Source organism: Chaetodon trifascialis, chromosome 3 (genome assembly GCF_039877785.1).
Source record: "Chaetodon trifascialis isolate fChaTrf1 chromosome 3, fChaTrf1.hap1, whole genome shotgun sequence".
Classification (NCBI taxonomy): Eukaryota; Metazoa; Chordata; class Actinopteri; order Chaetodontiformes; family Chaetodontidae; genus Chaetodon; species Chaetodon trifascialis.
The window spans coordinates 28,958,121-28,980,056 of record NC_092058.1 but is presented as its reverse complement, the minus strand read 5'-3'; the positions used below and the strand labels follow the sequence as shown (position 1 = coordinate 28,980,056).

Genomic DNA, 21,936 nt, shown 5'->3' with positions numbered 1-21,936 from the left:
TTGGTCACAATACTAAGATTAAGCGAAAACTGTTTCTTAAAACTGCTAAATCTAACTGAATGAAACTTAAGAAATCACTTCAGACCACATTTTAAGTCTGCTGTCATTTGATTTTTTACCTCTGCGGTGGCATGAAAGTGCAGATGTTATTACATGAATCATTTTGATGAGAAATAACATCGCACGGTTTTACACACCGGAACCATGATGACTGTAGGATCTTCAGCATGTCCACAAACATGGCTCTTGGCAGCATGTTTGAGCAGCTGTATTCATATTTGGAGGTCTGCATGTCTCACACACTACAGCCCCAGATGTGAACCTTAATGCCCCTGACTAAGAGGGGGCTACAAAACAATAATACACTCATTATTAAATCAGTCATAATGAAAAATACAAAATGCCACCATGTCAAACTATTATCTGATTAGATCTAGTTGATAGTGGGTTGAGGAGATTTGGAGCAGCTCGATTGTTGCCAGAGGACTTTCCTGCTTATCCTACAAATAAGTTACACTGCTGTAAATGTGATTTCAATGGAGACATAATTGAATTTTTGGATATGTAATGCAGAGCATTCATTCATGAAGAAACAGAGTTTCATCTAGGTCATTTATTTCCCTGCATTATCTAGAATCCATGGATGAGCTGTCTTGGCTCTAGCTGTGAGGCGTGACAGTGTCTACAGATGACACATATGCCATCGTTTGACACTGTCTGCGTTTTAGGTGAAAATGGGCTCCCTGCTTTAGTTGTGTGATCACTCCAGACACTCTGCACTTTCCCTCCCAGCTGATTCCTGCAGCTCTCCTCTTTAGATTGGAGCTCATCTGTGATGTATTGTGCTCTCAATAAATCATGGAGCTTCCTGTCTGTCCGTCCGTCCGTCCGTCCGTCCGTCCGTCCGTCCGTCCGTCCGTCCGTCCGTCCAGTCTTAACTTCTTCTTCTTCTTTGTTTTTATCTGTCATCTGTACTGGCTTTCATACACTATATTGAAATAAACTATATGGCCAGAAGTATGTGGATGCTCAAACTTTCTAAACTCACATGATGTATGAGTTGAACATGTGGATTCCATAACCATGGACATTACTGTGCTGCTGTAACAGCCTCCACTCTTCAGGCTTGCAGCAGGGGTTTGCTCCCATTCAGCCACAAGAGCCTTCATGAGGTCTAACCGTGATGCTGGACGATCAGGCTTGGCATGATGGAACAGGAACGGCCTTCCTCGAACTATTGCCAGAACATCGGAAGTGCACTATTGTGTAGAAAATTCTATGTTGGGTGGACAGATGTGTTTACACAACAGCTTCATTTGCCCATTTTGTTAGTTCTTAATTACATTGTAAATTAATTCATTTAGAAAACAGAATTTTTGCAAAGCAGTAGTATCATCTGATCTGATGACAAATACAATTCTACTGTAAATCAGTAAGTCATAATACAACACTATTGCCCAAAAGAAGCAGTCCAAACAGCTGGAACCATTAAGAAAAAAACTACACAGAGGATCGTTGCTAAACTAAATCATTGTGTTTGTGTGTCAATTTTTATCAATTTTAAATGAATGTAGTTTTCCTGCTACAAACTTGTTCTTTTAAACTCTTCATGCAAATTGAGTGGAGGTCATCTGAATGACTCTGTCACTGTAACCTAATCTTATGTAATGAGTGTGACGTGTTGACCCCCTCCCAGTGTTGTTGACCTCCTGGTAGATAAACATGGTGCGTTGCGATAAACATTGGCTAATTGCAGCTGCTGGGAATAAGAAGAACTTAATGAAGTTAAGCTGGTGTTCTGGACAAAGGAGCCAGTGTGATTTTAAGGCAAGTGGAATTGCTGAAACTGCAGCACTCTTTCAAACTGCTGCAGGAACATGCAGATACTGAACAGTCAGGATTCCATCTCTAAATGTTTTTGTTGAGGTTAGCTCAGCGTGTAATGGTGGAAGAAAGCAGGGTTTGTGCAGCAAGCATGCAATGGCTGCACTGCCGCTTCCAGTCTGACTTTCCCACTCATCCTTTTACATCTTTGTGTTTGTGTTGAATTTATTTCCTGTATTTTGTTGTTGTTTGACAAATTTTGCTAAACATCTGTCCTTCCGTCAAAAACCTTGAAATAATCATCTCCCTCACTAACAGAAGGGACCCCTAGTGTGGATTCCTTGCTTTTCGTTTACTTGTTTGAATAGAGGAGTGTCATTTACTTGCTTGTGTGTACTCATCTTTTTTGTCGTTTCAGTAATTTGCTGCAGTCTTGATGGACAGGTATTGAAGCCTGGACAGTCTGTCTTTAAGGTGCTGTGGGATCAAAGAGTGTCAGCCTGCATAGCTGACCTCAAATTCTCCAAATACCTGGAGGTTGGGATTAACCTGGCATCAGGGGTACATCCTGCAACATCACAGGCTAGATTTGGGAATCCACACTTCCTCTTGACCTGTGCTGGATTTTCCCATTAGGGTGATTGCTGTCTTTGTTCCAGCAGAGTTCCCCTCACTGTGGAACATCTCACTAATGACATTAGATTAAATGAAGCTGATGTTCAGGCTCCTGTAAATAACATCTAGTTGGTCAGGCTGCCCTTTCATATTAACTCACACTTGAGCCGCTCTGGACTTCTAATAGGCAGCACAACATCAGACTGGTCATGGAGGCCTCCTAGTATTAGACTGTTGGTAGAGTCTCTTCCTTCTGTCAGACCCATCTTTGTCTCACCGTCCTGTGGTGCCGGATTTGTAATCTGTAATCCATTGTCTCTCCCCTAACCTACCTACCGCCAACCTAAACCTAAAATAAACCAAGAAACGAATAACAGAACTACCGGCAACCTCCAGCCCCAACTAACACAACAAAACCCCAGCACCTAAACAAGCATGGGGGAGACCAACCCTGCTTGGGGAAAAGAAGAACAGAAGAGGAACAAAAGAAAACCTCTCACCACCTGTGCAGGTGTCTGTGCCATGTGCCACCCATCCCTACACTCCCTGTCCCTCTTATCCCCTCCTCCTCTCTCTACCTGAGTGCCAGTTGCCCTCAGATGCACAGCAGAGGGGGGGGGGGGGTGACTGCACGTAACATGGTTGTTTGTCAAAGCACAGCTGTGTGTTGCCATCAACTACGTGGATTTGTTTTTTTATGCTGTCAGTCCTTTGTTGTATCATTCTGTGGGGCAGACCTCCTAAACTTGACATACTGTATTTCCTTTATCAGTGTTGATGCCTAAGTTAAGAAATAAGGTGTTGGGAAGTACTACTGCATATATGGAAAAAGGAGGATAAAGCCTTCATTGTCTCCAGAGTGAGCTGTATGAAGTCTGATAAATGTCCTCAAGTGATGTCACTTGAGTCAATGTAATTCTGAAGATCACGAGTTTACAAATGCGGAAAATCTGGAGGTGTGGAGCTACAGAGAAGTGAGCTTGCAAGACCTCTGCAGCCCACTGCTTGCCTGTTCTTTAAGTGAGCGCCTTGAGGTTACATTAGCTGCATAAATGCACACTGATATCAGAATGTCTGCGGCTGAATTGCGTTCTGTGCAATATAGGTGCCAGGTTTTAACAAGGAAGAAGAAAAAAGACATGTCTGCTTCTGCTGCATCAGTTTCTGATCCTTTTTGTTGAAACGGTCCATTGTTAGTCCGTCATTTTAGGAGTGTGATGCTAAATCTGTAGAGAACTCTTTTAGAGTTCCACTGAACAGCTTCTTGCAATTTTTTTCTCAAATTAAACAAATTAAAACTTTGATCCCTACCTTAAAGTTCATTCTTGATATCGGAAATAGTAGTTTGACATAACAATTCCAACTCAAGGTCCACTTACTAACTTTTAAAAGCTTATTGTAGCCTGTGTAGTTATGTTCTTTGAAATATGCCATAACAGTGAAAGTTGCAAGAATGTTTGAAACGAAGGCTTTATAGAAGCAGAGTCTGTTAAATTCTTACATAATCACCACATTCATGTTTGTGTGCATTTCCTCAGGTGTTCTTGGGGCCAAATGGTGAGGTAGAGGAGTACTCTGTCATCTCCATTCAGCAGAATGCAGCTCTCAGTTCAGACCTCATCCTGGACCAGAAAGAGGAACATCTCTTCATCATGACTCATAACATGGTATTTCATGTTCTGCTGTTGTCATAATGAAGCTAAAGAGAAATCATTTAGAGAGATCATTTAGTTTTTTCTGCCCCAGTTCTCCCTTCTGGTAAGTCACCTGGTCGTTTGGATTATTCTAATGACCATATTTTCATTTTGCTTTGTTCCCCTGGAATATGTGGGCCACCTATTCTTTTTAATCAGATTTCTGGGAGCTTAGTGTGCATGGTTTGCACGACTGAACATGATTGTGTTGTCCTGGTTCCAGCTGCAGAAAAGGCCGGTGGCTGAATGCCAGCAGCACCCAGACTGCCACTCCTGTCTGCTGGCCCACGACCCCTACTGTGGCTGGTGTGTCCTGGAGGGAAGGTGAGATAAACCCCAGCAGTCAGCTGCAGCCCTGGATGTGTCCTAATCTAGCATCTGAGAAAGTGCGGCTGAAATTGAACTTATTGAAAATTAAAGATTATGGTGGAAAATAATTTTCTTAATCTAAACAAGAGAGAGAGAACCAGTGCTGAAAGGATTAATTGGTTACTGTTCATTAGTCCATTGAGCAGCTGGCTGATCAACATATAATGAATCTCTGACCATTTTCACATTTGGTCATCATTTATTAAGAAACAAGACTGTGATGCTGTACACAGACACACCTGTGCTTTGAACTAAATGAGTAAGTAACAGCCAATCGACACTGATGCCTCTACATACAGCGCCACAGACAAGGAGAAGCAGACAACTGCTCCGGTTATCCAGTAGAGATAAGGCGACAGTCAGTCGAAGTGGCAATAAAAAACCCTCTATGATGAAGTTTTAAAAACACCACAACCTTATGATTAATTTCAGTGACAACATGCAAACCCAGAGTTGACATTTCACCGACCTACTTGTCTAATCACATCAAGCATACGACTTAGCAAGATAAATAGTGTCATGCACAAAAAAAAAAAAAGACGTAACCAAGTGAACATGACCTGAGGCTCCTTACTTAACAATAATAAAAAAAGACATAACGACATACCGGTAGGTAGACTATAGCAAGTATAAGGGTGGAAAACCTGCAGAATTCCGCTGTTTGGCTCTGGAGATGAAACTGTTCACAACTTCAACAAGGCGTATTTCATGATGACCCACCGCTACGTTATACCTGCCGCAACCGTTTTATAGCTGGGCACAGACGCACAATAATAATATAGGCCCTTTCGGTTACTGTTACTTTGTGGGAATAATAAATCTCCTAACGTGTCTCAGCCCGTGGGGCAGCTCCTGGTTTATCAATAAACAATACCAGAGGTTATTATAGCCGATAAGTTTAACAGTACTGCACGCTAACATGTCTTTGTTTGTTTACAGTCGCCTCTCCCTCAGCGCTCGTGCTCTCACTACACTATGATGCAGCAACGTAACTACTGGTGTTAAATGATCGTCTTTTTGCCCGTCACTCGTAAAGTCCAGGGATATGAGTCAGGCAGAGAGCACGAGGAGATTATTCTCAGTGTGTTTTATTTTCAATCAATAAATTTACCGTCGCGTCTACTCACGTGTGTAATGAAACGCTTTTCCAAGCTTGAAGATATGAAAACCGTGGTGCTGGCATGTCTCCTGCTACTGAACTGGGAGTACTAACACAGACCCAAATTTCAGAACAGTTCAGTTCAGTTTATATTGTTGATGTTTCAAAAATTCAGGGAGCTATTTTATTTATTTATTTATTTATTTATTTATTTGAGTGAGTTTTAAGAAATGCTGCTGGAAGGCCCCTGCACTTTTTGTTTTAAAAATAATGAAACTTAAAGGCATTTCAATTACGATTTTGTATTTTTGTTGTTTTTGTTTTGTTATTTTACAAAAAGTGAAAGTCTTTTTTCAGTGTAAACAAACAAACAACCAGTATACTTTATTCATTCTAATCCCAGGTGTGTTACTCTAAATTTTGACACCAAAATTTTCATTTTTGCTGAAAACGAATATCGGTTCTAAATATCGGCTATCGGTTTCACTTGATTATTAATAATCGGTATTGGCCCTGAAAAATCCATATCAGTCGATCTCTAATGTGGTCATAAATCAAAGTATTGGACAAATTGAAATTTTGACCTGATAGTGGTACTGGATGAAAATCAGGGAGCACCAAAGTCATTACCATTCATCTTGATCTCTCATCACATAAATAGGTGGACCAAGGTTCTTGTCCATCCAGTGGTTGTCTGGATCAAAGCGGTGGATCAGCTGATGCTGTGTGCCTAGAAATACGAATCCTTTTCGGGTTGGAGCAATCATTTGATGTTTTCAGTACAGTCTCATTCAAAAACATGTTTAGATTTATTGTTAGCTGGGGCATGATCAGCATTTGTCTGTATAATTTGAAAAGGATAATTTCTCACTTCAAATAATCCCAAACACGCTTTGACAGAAAAAGTTCTGAATAACAATAACCATACTGTCAAAACCAGCAACTAAGCCACTGTGGCCTCAAGTAACAATGAAATGATAATGCTAAATGTGTGAATCGACTCAGTGATGTTGTTAAAAATATAAGAAGTAATATAACTTAATTACATTTTATTACTTTTATTACTTTTCTAACAAATGTTTTCAACTGGCCAATAAAGCTACAAAATCCCCAAATCATTAACCAGGCAGCATAAACCTCACAGCAGTACTGACTGAATCTGAATGAAGTCAGTGCATGTCAGATCTCACAGAGGCTACCAGCATCACTATTCAAGGAGGACTGATGTTAGCCAGGACCTTCTGTCAAAGGGTTCTTAAATCGAGGTGCAGCTGTGCAAAAGTCGTCTGTTAGCCACAGCAGGCAGCAATTAATTTGCCGTGAATGGAGATTAATCATAAATATGTAGCCTACTGGATGGGCATGGAACAAAATCTAGAGCTAAATTGTGTGAAGGTGGGATGGGAGGTACTTTACTTTATGTGACTGATTGTGAGGACATTGCCTTGCCTGTAGGTAAAAAGCCTCACTCTGGCCAGCACCCTTTCTGTCAATGTGTATTGATTTGTAGATGAGAGGTGGTGCAAAGTTAAACAAGAGAACCTAACAAGGCTCAAAATTTGACTTGATGCTGGCCAATGAGTGGAGTCTGTGTAGCTATAGAGAAAGCTTTTGTCCCAGTGGTTACAGATATGCTAAAAGAAGACATCCCTGCAGGGTGAAGAGATGCAATGCAACAGAACAAATGGTAAATTCTACATATAGATTTTTTACCAATCTAATCAGATGAAACCCTGTGTAATCACCAACATTTTGGTTAGTAATGTAGTTTTTCCTCAGTAACTGCAAGGGATTACAATTACATTTATTTGTAATTTAACAATGTAATGCTGTTCTGTGTAACTAGTTACTCCCTAACACTGGTCATACCAGACCAAGTCAAGCTTTGGTGTGTTAAGATATGTGCTGGTGTTTTTATTGTTTATGAATTTGACTATTAATTTTTAATGTAATCTTTTGGAGGAAAGAAAGGGAAACGCTCTACTTGAATGGCATTTAATGCACTCTCATCTTAAGTTGGATGTTATAAGAAGCCGTACTGCCTGCTTATTATTCTTTAGTTGCTCATGTGAGAATTCTGAAATGCAGTTGCATTAATGGGCTGTTCATGTTGCTGTGAAATGTTTCAAAGAATTCCACTGAAAAACAAAGTTCAGTGCTGACGTGTAAAGAATCAGCAGACAAGAAAACTGCTGGCACCCTCGTTAGTCTCTGAAGTGTGTGTGTGCCATCCATCGAATCTGACTGTGGTCTGGTGGGATTGTGTTTGAGTCTGATGAAAGAGATCTACCTCTCCATCCCATCTGTCTCCTCCCCTCTCCTCACTGCTCTGCCTCCCCACCTGGCCTCCCACCTCCCTCTCACCACCAATTAAAGGTGGAGAGGTAGAGAGCCTAACTGTAGCTCAGAACAAAGTTAAGATAGTGTTCATGACGTAACAGTGCAGCCTTGGTGTTTTCCCTGCAGGTGTGTGTTGCAATCGGAGTGTTCTCGTGGGAAGCAGCCAGGTCAGTGGTTGTGGAGCTTTGACATGGAGCAGCAGTGTCTTGCTGTCCAGGACCTCAACCCCTCCAATGTCAGCAGGGAGGAGACCAGGACGGTAAGTGTGCAGTGCAGTTACGTAAAGTGGGCCAGCAAAGGGGCAAAACTATGGTGTAAGATCGCTGTCAAAAAGAAGTGTCCATAATATAAGTTTCGTATTTGTAAAGTTAACAATTTGTGTGTCGTAAAAATTGTTTTACACTAAATTCTGCTGTCATATACGTGAGTCTGTGAAATTGGGTTCGGGTTACGATTGTTTTTATATGAGTATGAGTCTAAAAGCTGTGAGTGCAAAGTCTTGAGAATACAACTAATTTTTCTACGACTACGAAGTCTTCACTGTGAATACGAATTCAAGTTTACGGGTACAACTCGAAAAGTGCTGAAATGACGTCACTGAGGTCACAGTCAAGTCGCAGGGGAAAGTAATCGATCAGCAATTCCTCCAACTGTGCATGCCCCAGACGCAAACATGCAGGGCAATGCTGCCAGCCCCGGAGCGACTTCACTGGTAATGTCAATAATAACGTGCATAGCTATTATTGATTTCATAAAATCGAACCATTTTATACAATACACATTTCTTGGACTCACATACTTATTGCTTTAGCTTGCAAGCTAAAGATATTTACATGCCGATGAAGCTAGCTTAGTGCTATCGTTACTGGGTGCTATCATTCATAATTTTCGACCAGAGCATTAACAATCAAGCCAGTTTTGGGATGAATTAACGTGAACCAGTAACTTTGTGTAAAGTTAACACGGAAAGAGGGAGAAGGTTGATATGGAGAAATAAACCCGGACATGATGAATCATCCTGCTTATTGCACGGTTTACGAGTGAAATTATAAATTTGAGACAATAAGTTACTGGTTCACATTAACTCATCCCAAATCTGGCTTGATTGTTAATGCTCTGGTCGAAAATTATGAGGACAGTGCATTTTTGGGGGGGTAACGTTATATGTTTCATATTATACTGTTTAGTGCTGCACCCCTCCCCCCTCCAACAGGGGAAACACCATGAAGCTCTGGCCCACATACCACCTCGCTCTAACTCATCCCAGCATTGCTTATCAGCGGAGCTGAGGGATTTACTGTACGCTGGCTGGGGGTACTGTGGGTGTGTGTGATATGTGAGTGTGTGAAGTGTCAGGGCGCCAGAAGGAGATAGGGATCAGAGTCCTGTCCTGGTGCAGGAGAAAAGCAAAAACGGCATCAGTCTTCTCTGTGGAAGATGGTGCCTGTCGATAGCATCAGAGCAAAAATATGTACAAAACACTCACTGTGTTACATCACAGGAGAGGACAAATGTCTCCACATGTCTAAATACACTGTGTGGGTGCACGTTAGACCAGTTGGAATCAGATACGTTTCTCAGAAACTATAACATGACTAGCTGAAAAGGTTTGTGGTCATCTGGTTTTAAGGGCAGTTGACACCACAGCGTCTGATAGTGGAAGACCTTTGTCTCAATCCTCCTAGAATATACTCTGGAGACTGACCACCTATCAGATACCATCAGTGTGCAAGACGCAGGTGAAGCAAAAAATGTTATAAATGAATCAGATAACAAACCAAGGGTTACATTTCCTCATACTACATCTACCATGTCACCTAAACATGGCAGATGATTGAATGATTGAATATCAGCTCTGAAGTAATCTGCAAACAAAGGGTCCGTGTTTTTATTAATTTTGCTTAGAGCTGGGGGTCCAAAGAGTTCACAAAGCTTTGCAGTAAAGCTGAAAGGATTAGTCGATTTAATCAGTAAGCCAATCGACAGAAAAATAACGGTCAAAGATTTTGATAATTGATTCATTTTAAGGTAATTTTTCATGCATGAAAAGCAAATCTTTCCAGTTCAAGGTTCTCAGTTGTGAGAATGTTCTGCTCTCCTTTTCTGATGAGATAATAAACTGAACATCTTTGAGTTTTGGGGCAGTAGTTTGATTCATATTTGATGACTTGGCCTTAAGTAAATTATTTAGACATTTGTCACTACTGCCTGAACTTTTATGGTTGTTGATGATAGAGAAGCCGATGGGCCTCTTTCTTTATCCACTAATGCTTCTTATATGTGTGGGATGAACATAAACACAAGAGAAGGTGTATTGATATGAATGAGAAGTTGTCAGTGGCTGCTCTTTGTGTTTGGCTGTGTAGGGGAATACACGTCACTCCCTGATCTTTATACTGAGGCTCCTCAGGTGGAGTGGGTGCAGTAGGAACCTCAGCCCAGTTAATAACTGATTCATGAAACAGCAATGAATTAGCCTTTGTTGTTTATGTACCCTGTGCATGGTAACATCACTGAAGGAGCTCAGTAACCATACATGTATTTATGTATTTAGCAGGCTTATTTCTTCCATGACAAGCAGCCGTGTCCATGCACATGACCTACAGTACGTGCCTTTACCTGTACTTGTGAGTGGCACCAAAATAAAAGCAGAATTGTCAAATTCTGACTAAAACAAGAGCAATTTTTGAATCTCTGTTACTCTCAACAAGTGTTCTTCACTGTTCCATTTCAACAGTGAGTTTTGATTTTCCTTTGCAGTAACGTGTGTGGTGACAGCTCACACGGAGTGAGAAGTTTGTTTGTTTGGAATGAAGAGAACCTCAGCCTTTCTGTAGCAGTACTGAAACGAACAAGTGCCCACACAAAGAGCTTCTCTATATGACATAAAAGACATTCTAAAAATGCCCAGCTATTCATTTAAGTCAGAAACTAGTGGATCAGAGAATCAGGAAACAAGTGACAAGTGAGTAGTTACCATGATCACTAATAACCACCATCACTGAGCACACAGTCCCCAAAACACCACTTACGCACACTTTGTGGACAGAAAATCCAAAGATTCACATCACTGTAGAGCTCATACTGTTTGAGTGAGCTGCGGGGCAGAAGCACTGCATGAATGAAGACAGGTGGAGCCAAAATACAAATAAAGTGTACAAACAGATATCAGATTAAGTCTAACCTGCACATGCTGCATTGATATAGTGATTTTCGAAGCGTGTGATCAGTGGGCGACCTGCTCCGCTCTGTCTGAAATGATTAATATTTCGTCTTTCCTCAGGTGTCTCTGTCAGTGCCAGGACTTCCAGTGTTAGAGAAAGACGAGTCCTACTCCTGCGTCTTCCAGGACAGCCACAGTCCTGCTGTTGTCACTGAAGGTGGGGTCACTTGCCATTCTCCTGACACCGGCCGAGTACCCATGGTGTCTCCAGGACAGGGTGAGTGTTTGACCCCCACAACTGACTGTTTGTTGCTTTTGGAGAGCTGGAGTTTAATTAATTATTGGTTTGAATTTTTCAATTTTGGAACTGGAGGATTTGACTGCATCCTGTAATGAAATGAATCTTTGAGCATGTGTGTCTGTATGTGTGTGTTAGCATGACAGACATACCATACATGTATGCAGTTCAATCCCTGTGTCCATGGATCTAGGCTAACCCAATCCACTTTTTGTAAACCGGCTTACACAGCAGGGACTAATCTGTATTTTTAAGCACACAAGTCCTCATAAATCTAGTTCATCTAGTGATTCTGTGCTTCGATATGTGCTTTGGTTTTCCTAGGTTTAGGTGATTATTTAGTGCACTCAGAGCAGCTTGTTTGTTGCAGTAAGTCAGTGGCAATGATTAAAGGGGCTTGTAAATAAAAATTGAAGCCTCGACAGAGGTCACACTCACCCAAACATTCACATGATTTGTGTGTGTGTGTGTGTGTGTGTGTGTGTGTGTGTGTGTGTGTGTGTGTGTGTGTGTGTGTGTGTGTGTCAGACACTCACACACACACACACACACACACACACACACACACACACACACACACTGGTTCCCATGCCTGCATTCCTGAAACTTGCAGCTTGTTGTAGTTCTCAGGGTACAGGGCTCAGGCAGAATCAGCCTGGGGGGTTTACTGAGATATGGACACACAGGCTGTATTTAAGGATCTAGCTGTGGCTTCCCTTTACTTTAAGAGGGTTAGTGCCGGAGCTCACTTAATAAATGTCAGAGTTTAAAGTTGAGGATCAGATTCTCACCTGCCTGCTGCATGTTGAACAAAACTTCTTACATGGACACATTATACAGCTTCGGCTCCGGACTGTCGACAAGTCCAAAATATATTCAGACTGTGTTGTTCTCATCTGCCAGTAAATGTTATATGTAAAAGAAAATAAAGTAAATAATAATAAAACTGTTCAAATCCATGTTGTCCTCTCAGCCTAAATCACAACGTCGCTGCAATGAAGATTCTAATTCTAATGACATTATTGAGTATAGTGTTAGTGTAACTGATAGAAATGATAGTCAAAACTATGGCAGCAAGACCCAAATGATAGTATTCCATCATTTTCTATCATGTGTCCCCATGCAGCGCCGGTTCATGCAGTTTTAGCTCAGGACAGCGTAACACTGTCCCTGTTCCGTGCTGAGCATGTGTGTGATCGTAGGTTCACCTCAGAGCCTTGAGCCCTGCTGTGTTTATGTCTGCTGTCTCTGGGCTGAGGATTCAGGGTGCACATGGGTTAGATTAGGCCTCTGTGCTTTGGCTGTCTGGACCAGACCTTCTCCCACATCCTCTCACTGTGTTTTGAGAAGCATTGTACTCATCCCTTTCTCATGCTTTGCTGAAACAGAGACAATAATCCTGGCCAAATATTTTCAGAGGCCTGCCCGCTCGGCTCTGCGCTCAGGTGAAACACCATGTTGTTTTCAGATCTTCCTCATGCTGTCTTTCTGTCTTATTTGTTCCCCTCAGACTTTGTCACAGTCACCTTGTCTCTTCGCTTTGGCGACGTCACCGTCACAGCGAGGGAATTCACCTTCTACGACTGTACGGCTGTTAAGCAGCTGTCGGGGAGCATGCCGTAAGTCACCACTGATGATTTATCAGCTCTGCTGTCCTGTCTCCTCCTGATCTGCTCCTCTTACTGCACATCTTATTATCAAGTCTTATCTCAGTCAGAGACCGTTGTTTCCCATTTTGTACCCTGTTCACTCTTTGTCCCTGCATCAGTTCACCTTCACCGGTCTGTCTTACTTTTCCATTTCTTCTCACTCCCTCTCCTGGGTTAATTCTTCTCTCTTGTTACCCCATACTTTAAATACTCCCATATACTTTATCTTGTCATTCTTTCCACACCTGCCTCCTGCCCTTCACTCTCTCTCAGCAGTCATTCCATCTCATTATGCTCGTCACATGGCTCAACAACAACAAACACATACAAAGTGTCAGTAGTTGTAATAGAGGACCTGAAACAGAAAATATGAATGCAGCTGCTGACAACATGCCATTAGAGCAGCGCTGCACTGTGACAGAGATACAGACAAAATGCTGTTAGATGCTAAAAAACCTCTTTGAAAAGCAAAGTGGTCCATAGATCAGCCTGTGGAGCAGATGTGATCTGGACCACAGAAGTGCACAGCAGGTGATGTCACACTGTTAGCTCAACAGTGGATGTTCACCTGCGCAGCAGCCTGCAGAAAGACCCTGAGGCAGCTGAGAGCTTTCCAGCAACTCCTGAACTAATCTGTTGCTATACCCACACAGCAATAAAAGCATAAATATTAAAAAATATATTAAACCTCTCAGTAAATTGGCACGCCATGATGATGATAGTATGGTGAACGGAATGTGAACGTTGCATTACAAGTTTTAGTTAAACAAGGGTCTTCCTTGGGACGACAGGCAGACTACAATATCTGCATGACTGCTGTTACATGCCTGGTCCACTCAAGAATTCTGTTCATACCTGTTGATAAGTAGGACAAAACTGGTGAATGCCACAAATTCTCTTGAAACTCTTGTACATGCCACTGAAGAACAAACCTGTTCATACAAGTGATTCTAGCTTAGTTGAAACTTCTTTATATAATTGTCATGTAAAGTCAGACACCAATAAGCCATTTTCAGAAGCATTTACCCAAATGTGTTTATGTGATACTGATAGATCTCATGCTCTGTCATGAAGTACAGCCACAGATTTGCTAACATTTTGACTTTACCAGCATTTACCAGAGTTAATAAACAGACGCTGTCACACATCAGTTAGTTGTTAGTACGTGTCTTAAAAAAATAAAACACAAGCACTTTGTCACCAAGCAAAAGTGTTGCTCTACACTTTGTGGCCTGATCATATGTCCATGTTGCTGTCACATTCTGCTCTGCAGAGCTTCTCTCTCTTTTCTCTGCTTTAAGCGAATCATTTCTGTCAGTGGAACGTAGCTAGACTACTTGAAAACACTGAGCAGCAGCCTAGCTGTTTGCCACCTAGCTGACACTAACTTTCATCATAAAAGTGCACCAGATAGTACATCTTATTGGTTCAGACAGATTTTCAACAGGATTATTTACTCCCAGCCAAACTAAAAATAGTTCTGTTTACAGCACAGTTCATGGTGACCTGGGTCCTCTGGTGGTGAGGACAGTACACAGTATACTTCCATTAGCAGAAAGTCCAGAGGAAGGAAAGCTTTGTTTTGATGAATTCAAGACACTTAATAATAATGAGCTCTAATCAGATTAGCTGAAAGCGCTCTGCCTTCTGAAGATCATTGCATCAAATGTTTGCTTGGTATCCTCCCTGATCTCCTTCACTGTGTTTCCAGACATGCTCACTCTATCAGCCTCTCTCTCCCTCTGTCCGTGGCAGCTCTTCCCACCGCACTGATAAGAAACTGAGGCTCAATTCAATTAAATCACTGACCTTTCTTACCACTGGGACCAGACTGGCAACAATTGGATTAGTCTGTGTGATACAAGCTCCAGAAGCTGTCCCTCTCCCGTCTCCCACTTGTAGATAAAAAGCCCATACTGCTTCTATTAGACCTCTCTCCACTTTCTCCTCATAGCTCCTCACCCTGCCTCACTGTTGTCCTCTGCCTCTGCTTTTTCTGTCACCCTGCGGTAAGTCCTGCCACAGGGGCTATTATTTCATCTCTCTAATCTGAGCATCCTCCTCTTTCTGTGTGCAGTTGTCGTGGTTGTGTTTTGAGCCGATGGGGCTGTAACTGGTGCGTCCACCAGCACCTGTGCACCCACAAGCCCACCTGTGAGGAGGGGGTGATCATCTACAACCAACATGTAAGTTACTCAACAGAAGACGTCAGATTGCACAGCACACAGTGAGATGTCAGATACAGACTCAGACACATGTGACAGAGAGCATTTGCGCTCTTAGTATTCAAGTTCTCTCTGTACTCTAAATGAGAAGGTTGTCCTGTGGGGTTTTGTCCTAAACTATAAGTTTTATATGTTGACATGAAAGAGACTTGACAAGTTGCTCGTTTCACGACTGCACTGGATAAGGCAAACAGATTGTAACGGATTCTGAATGAAACTTTTAGGGATGGATTCTCCAGTCCTCTTCTTACCCTTTAAATGATTTAGACATCCAGATTAACTCAAATATAAAACACATTTGTGGATTTCACTGAGAAGGCAGCCAACTGTTTTTTAATGGTTACATAAATAACACTAGCTCTAAGCTCTTAAGTCAGTCTCTCTGAGCTGTTTTTACAGTCTGACACTGGCACAGATATTGAGAACAAACACCTTCAGCTGTGCTGCCCACTTTCTACAAACAGTCTAGAAATAATCAGAGTTGCAAATATTCAGGGGCAGGTTTTTTTTGTTTGTTTTTTTTATTACTGAAACACGTATGTATTCTGGAGACCTAACGATCATGTGAATGAATTTCCCTCTTCAGAAATCATTTACAAAGCTAATTTTGTTTGAATAAAAATGTAAACATTAATAAACAAAACAAAACAAAAATGTTACATTAAGGGCCGTCCACACCAAGAACGAATACTATCACAAGATCTAGAAATATGTTATTTTAAAAAGTCAAAATCCATCCAAATTTTCACAATCGATATGGTGGATGATACTGCGGAGATACTCATCATTGAGGTTAAATAAAACTCACCCTAACCCATCTTTATAAAGAAAGCTATCAAGAAGAAGGACGTCTGGGATGCAATTGTGCTCACCCTCAGTCTCAGTGATAATGTCTTATTATTAACAGACATGAGGAGACTTGGCTATTGTGGTATACAACTTAAACATTTATATGGCGTTAATTAGGCTGCCATCTTCAGATCTTCAGTAACACACAAGACAAACAAACATTCACACTCACACCTAGGGGCAATTTTAGAGTCACCAATTAACCTAATGAGCATGTTTTTGGTCTGTGGGAGGAAGCCGGAGTAGCTGGAGAGAACCCACGCATGCACGGGAAGAACATGCAAACTTCACACAGAAAGGCCGGGGATTGAACCGGCAACCTTCTTGCTTTGAGGCACGCACACTAGCTGCTTCGCCACCGTGCAGCCACTGAATGCAAATCATTCCACACAAAACATTTGCATTTCATTTTGCAGGCACATTGCTGCCACCTGAAGATAAGAGGAACGCTGTCAAACAGTTTTAGTTGGACTATGTCACATCACCCACACACACACACACGCACGTGACAGCGAAACCAAACGGGATCCACTCGTAAACAACTGCTCCATAGCACTGCTAGAAGTCGAAACACCACGGGATTCATTTCAGGTGGCAGAGAGCAAGCAATGAGTAAAACATCAATTACGTCTGTTAACACACACTTCTCCTCTTCAGTCAACTGCTGCACAGCACAGTCACTCATTTCAGCTCCAAAATAAACCAGGCACCACACAGGAAAAACCTCTGTTTCTGGTTTAGTTCTGGTATTTTCTCAAACTAAAAGCTCTTTCATGTGTTGGTCTGAAGTCATAATTCTGAACGTGGTAAGTGCAGATGAATGGTCTACAGTTTTCCCATGAAGAAATGTGTTTTTTCCATGCATTCATCAGTACCATAACTGTTTTGTTTTACTCATATGTCAGCACAAACCTGCATTATTGTAACAATTATCATGTGTGATAAACAACAATAACACAGTAACAACAGGTTATGTGTTTAACATCATGTTTAAGTTTAGTTATGGTTATTTCCATTTTCCTTTGTCCATTAGTTTTTTATTTCTGTCTCACCCTGTCCTCGTGTCTTCCCCGCCTCCTCCCTCCCCCAGTTTAAACTCCCCACCTCAGCTCCTCCCACAACCAAACCCATTAAAGTCATTACGACTCCCACCACCTCAACGGCTGCCCTGACAACCACCACCATGACAACCGCCACAACTACACCATCAACAACAACTATCGCTACGACAACAACCACAGCCCCTGTCACGGTAGCAACCACTCAGGAGCCAACCACTACGACTCCACCCACAACCACCAGGAGCCCTGAGCCAACCACCCCACCCACCACCTTGCTCCCTCAGCCTGCTACTTCCCTGCCATCCACCACACCAGCACCCACTACACCTCCACCCCCAGAGGTCACCACCAGGAAGGAAGAGGAGAGTGAGGCAGGAGAGCTTATTGTTATCACCCAAAGTGACACCAAAGGTGCCATGGCTACACCCAGTGTCGACACGGGAGCCAGGGATTTGGAGCCCATCACCATGGCTGATGGTCTAAGTGGAGATCTGGACCCTGTGATGCCTTTGATCATCCCGCCCCATGAACCGGACTCCTCCCCCCTGGAGGTGGTGACAGAATTGCCCCCCAGCGACACCCAGGAAGCTGAAGGAGCTTTAAGCCTGGCAGAGCCTCCCACCCTGGCCTCATCTGGCTTCCCGCTGCCTACGCCCTTCCCTATGGGCAAACCGGACGACTCTGAGCACTCCCTCTACCTGGACCTGACCCAGACTCCCACTGCTGTGCCCACACAGGACTCCCAGACTGAGGCAGGAAGCCCAGGCACCGAGCCTGAGGTTCTCCTCTGGACAAAAGAAGACACAGACGTCCATCCTGAGAGTGCCGTCCTGCCAGAAAATGACACAGCCACATTTTCAGCTGCAACTGTTTTGTCAGGTGATGGTGAGGTGGACCATGCCCCCCCATCCTACCCCCACCTGCTGGATACTGACTCAGAGCTGGACTACCAGTATGATCCAGCCGACGCCTTCCTCCCGGTGAGTTCAGCCGCCTCCCTCCTCCTGCTCCTCCTTCTTCCCCCTCCTCTTCCTCCTCTTCTTCTTCAGCATCCTCCCAAAGCTTCCAGCTCCTGACTGGACTCTGAACTCCTGCTGTAGGATCAAAGCTCAGACAGGCTTCCCTGTCTGCCCCTGTTTTCCCTGCTCTTCCTCTGCTGTCTTACACCTGTGTTATTTTATCGTTTTACTTTTGCTTTATTCACTGATCCTGAGAAAAACAGCTGCTTCAGTGTGGGCTACAGTTTCTTTTGTTTAAACATATTTCACATTTCCTGATTTTTTTATTTATTTATTTTTTTTCCGCACTTACAGCTCAGTATTACTTTTAAACACTCACTTTGAGCAGTAGTTTTTCTTTGAGGATACTGTGTGTGTTTGTGTGTGACATACAGTATTTCTCACACTGGGTCATATTCTTGTCAGTGCACACAGTCGAGCTGAGCATCTTAAGAAAAATAGAGAATTATGATGTTTCTAATCAATGTTTGGATTGTTTTGCATAAGTGTCTGTTATGTCTGATATGTGCCAAGCATCATCACAAACCTATCCTGTGTCCACATGAATAGAATCAGATAAATAAGTTAACCAGACAGTTAGAATAAAACCAACTTGGAAATAAACTTGGCTAGTGTGTAGTGGACAAATAGAGACACCTGAAGACATGACATTAGTGGTCAGTTGACATTACTCAGTGATATTCAGATGGAATCAGATATTCCATTAGTGCCATTTTTTGGCAACAGTTGCGTTGTTGTTTAATTATGATAATAATTAGTAGTAAATGAATGCTTTTACGTCAGACGGGACTCTCACATCAAGGTTTTAAGCATTTATTTTAACAGGACATATTTTAGTTTGGTGGTGTTGCTCTGCTCCTGTGCTGCTCAAACACACCTGACGCAGACTGTCCTCTGGGATCACAGCCCCCCCGACAGCGCCTGAGTAGCAGTGTAGCAGTGAGGATGCAGAGCTCAGCATTCGTGGATGCCGACTAATAAGCCTCCGGGTTATTTATATGGGCTAATGAGAGTGTGATAGTGGACATAATTGGATCATGTGACTATAAAAATAAATTCTGTGCCTGTCTGAACAACTGAGGTTGATGCTGACATCAATATTTGAGAGTTTAAGAAATCTGATAACAGTATTTCTGTCAGGCTCTGATTTCTGTAGCTCATTTTGTAGTGGTTGTAACAGGGCCTGCACAGTTATAATACAGTTTAAAAAAAGGACTGACTGACTGTACTTTTAGCACAATGTTTTGGAATAAAAGAAACAAGGTGTCAAGAAGAAGTTTTAATGTCAGCAGTGAATGGTAAGCTGGATCTGCAGTGACTGTGCTGCCTCACCAGATCATAATGAAATATTGTGTGTGCGCGTGCATGTCGACATAACCAGAGTGAGGAGGAGAAGGCGTGTGTTTATATTTTGTGTGTGTGTATGTGTATTGGGCAACAGGGGGATGAGGGCTCCTTCGTCAGCTGGGGCTCCTCAGCTTGTCCCTGTGTGGAGAAGGTCCAGGGTTCATCACTGCTCCCTGTCAGAGTGGAGAGGAAGATCACCTTATTGGCCCACAACCTGCACCTCTATCAGGTACACCACACACACACACGATCATTCACACACACACTCAGCCTGAACACATATCTATTTGCCAGGCTGGTGAACTCCTCACCAAACACACGTTTTTGTGTTCAGGACACAGAGCTGGACTATGAGTGTGTGTTGGTCATCGAAGGACAGACAGTGGTGGTGGACGCCTACGTGGAGACCGATGAGACCAATCCATCAAACTTTGACATCACCTGTCAACTACACCAGGTCTGATAATGCACAGTCACTCTTCATTAACATGTAACAAGCTGCTGTCCAGGCAGGAATGTACGCATCTGAATCACAGTGTAGAGCTTAGATCCAGTAATAGTAATTAGAGAGGCAGGATTTAACTGACTGATAGTCTGACTGTGAAACAAATAGCTGTTTCAATGACACTATTGTTTGTATTATTTGTCCAGTACACATATTCTGCTCTTGTGGAAGAATACAATGCCATGGTATACGTGAAGAGGAGGGACACCTTCCATGTGGACAGCTCTCCTGATCTGTATGGTGAGGTCAAAGTTCATTTTTTAAGAGTCAGATTACAGTGTACCATGTTGGATTTTATTATTTTCTTGCTGATTTTTTGCTCTCAACATACAGTTATTGTTCCCTGATGGTGCTTTCTCCAAAGACCCAACGCTAACTCAACAAGGCTCAGTGTCAACACGCTTTAACACTGACCGATGCTGTCTGTTCTGCCCTCAGTGACTCTGTACAACTGCTCTGTGGGCCACTCTGACTGCAGCCGCTGCCATACAGCTGACCACAAGTATGGCTGTGTGTGGTGTGGTGGTGCTCACGCCAGCTGCTTGTATTCAGACACCTGCAGTGAACCTGTACAGCAAACCTGTCCTGCCCCAGTCATCCACTCTGTGAGTGCTGACCTTTCACCTCCTCACTTACCTCTTTACTGTGGGAGACACAACATTTGAGATGCTTATAGTCAGTTTTTCAAAATTGAAACTAAAATTAACTGGTGCTTATAAAGAATGAGATGCTTTTCCTTCCCTCAGATTGAGCCACTCTCTGGCCTGTTGGAAGGCAGCACCATGGTGACCATCTCAGGCTCTAACTTAGGCCAGAAGGCTGAAGACATTCTTCACTCTGTGTCAGTAGCCGGGGTTCCCTGCACTGTTATCCCCAGTCTCTACGAGGTTTCCTCCAGGTACAGACAAACTGCCGCCGGGGTGGACGGTTCACAAGTTTAGTGTCTTTACTTTAATGTTTTGATCAGTATTTGATTAGATCTTTTGTGGATTGAGCAGATTTCTCAAAACTCACGACAACAAAAGCATGTGGGTCCTTGCAAAAGTGTCATTCACTTTTTTATCAGCTTTATTAAACATTGCCAGGGTTCATGGACAATTCTATTTTATTAAGAATAACTATAGTTAGTGATAAGAGTGATGTCTGTCTTCCAGGATTGTGTGCAGGACCAAAGCCAGTGGAGGAGAGAAAGTGGACCATGTCTCTGTTAAAGTGAGCGGAGGAGAGTTTGGTGTGTCCAGCCAGACATTCAGCTACCAGGTACATTTGATTATATTTAGTTGCAGTTGATCAGATTTCCTTGACTTGTCTGTGAAAGATGTGTTGTTGCAGTAGCAAATGGCTAAAAACAGCAACACTTCAACCATAGAATGACCAGACATGTGAAGATTGGCAGCTTTACTGCCAGTCTTCCAAATGTGTTTTCAGTGTCCCTATGTGATCCTGAGGTTGATACAGTTCTAACCGCCACCTTCTTCCACCCTCTCAGGACCCATTCGTGATGGGGGTGTCTCCTGAAAGGGGGCCAAAAGCTGGAGGAACATCCCTGACAATCACTGGCAGAAACCTGCTGACAGGACGTCCCTCTGACCTCACCATCACTGTGGGAGGGGTGCCCTGTAACATGTAAGGCTCTCTCTCTCTCTCTCTCTCTCTCTCTCTCTCTCTCTTTCTCACACACACACACACACACACACACACACACACACACACACACCCCTGCATGCACACACACTGACCTGATTTACTGGGTGATGGTGTGTTGTTGAGTCAAAGTTAGCTTTAATGGAGAAACTGTTATTGCTGCTCTTTCTCTCTCAGTCACCGCAAAGACTTCTTCATTTAACGTTCCCTCTGTCAGTCTGACCTTTGACCTCCT

At 42.8% G+C, this 21,936-nt stretch overlaps 1 protein-coding gene across 3 annotated transcripts in view; it reads left to right on the top strand.

Moving 5' to 3' along the window:
* Nucleotides 1-21,936, top strand: part of plxnb1b (plexin b1b) — a 111,903-nt gene that overhangs the window by 78,217 nt on the left and 11,750 nt on the right. For 2 of the 3 annotated variants that reach the window (XM_070958631.1, XM_070958633.1), the window contains 14 exons: nt 3,978-4,106; nt 4,357-4,457; nt 8,068-8,200; nt 11,225-11,381; nt 12,913-13,021; nt 15,129-15,237; nt 17,216-18,166; nt 19,647-19,781; nt 19,887-20,009; nt 20,204-20,297; nt 20,496-20,662; nt 20,804-20,955; nt 21,212-21,317; nt 21,547-21,683. In XM_070958631.1, the coding sequence (XP_070814732.1) occupies nt 3,978-4,106; nt 4,357-4,457; nt 8,068-8,200; nt 11,225-11,381; nt 12,913-13,021; nt 15,129-15,237; nt 17,216-18,166; nt 19,647-19,781; nt 19,887-20,009; nt 20,204-20,297; nt 20,496-20,662; nt 20,804-20,955; nt 21,212-21,317; nt 21,547-21,683 (2,603 nt within the window). The remainder of the gene's footprint in view (nt 1-3,977; nt 4,107-4,356; nt 4,458-8,067; nt 8,201-11,224; nt 11,382-12,912; nt 13,022-15,128; nt 15,238-17,215; nt 18,167-19,646; nt 19,782-19,886; nt 20,010-20,203; nt 20,298-20,495; nt 20,663-20,803; nt 20,956-21,211; nt 21,318-21,546; nt 21,684-21,936) is intronic. The other variant, XM_070958634.1, reaches the window with a different exon arrangement.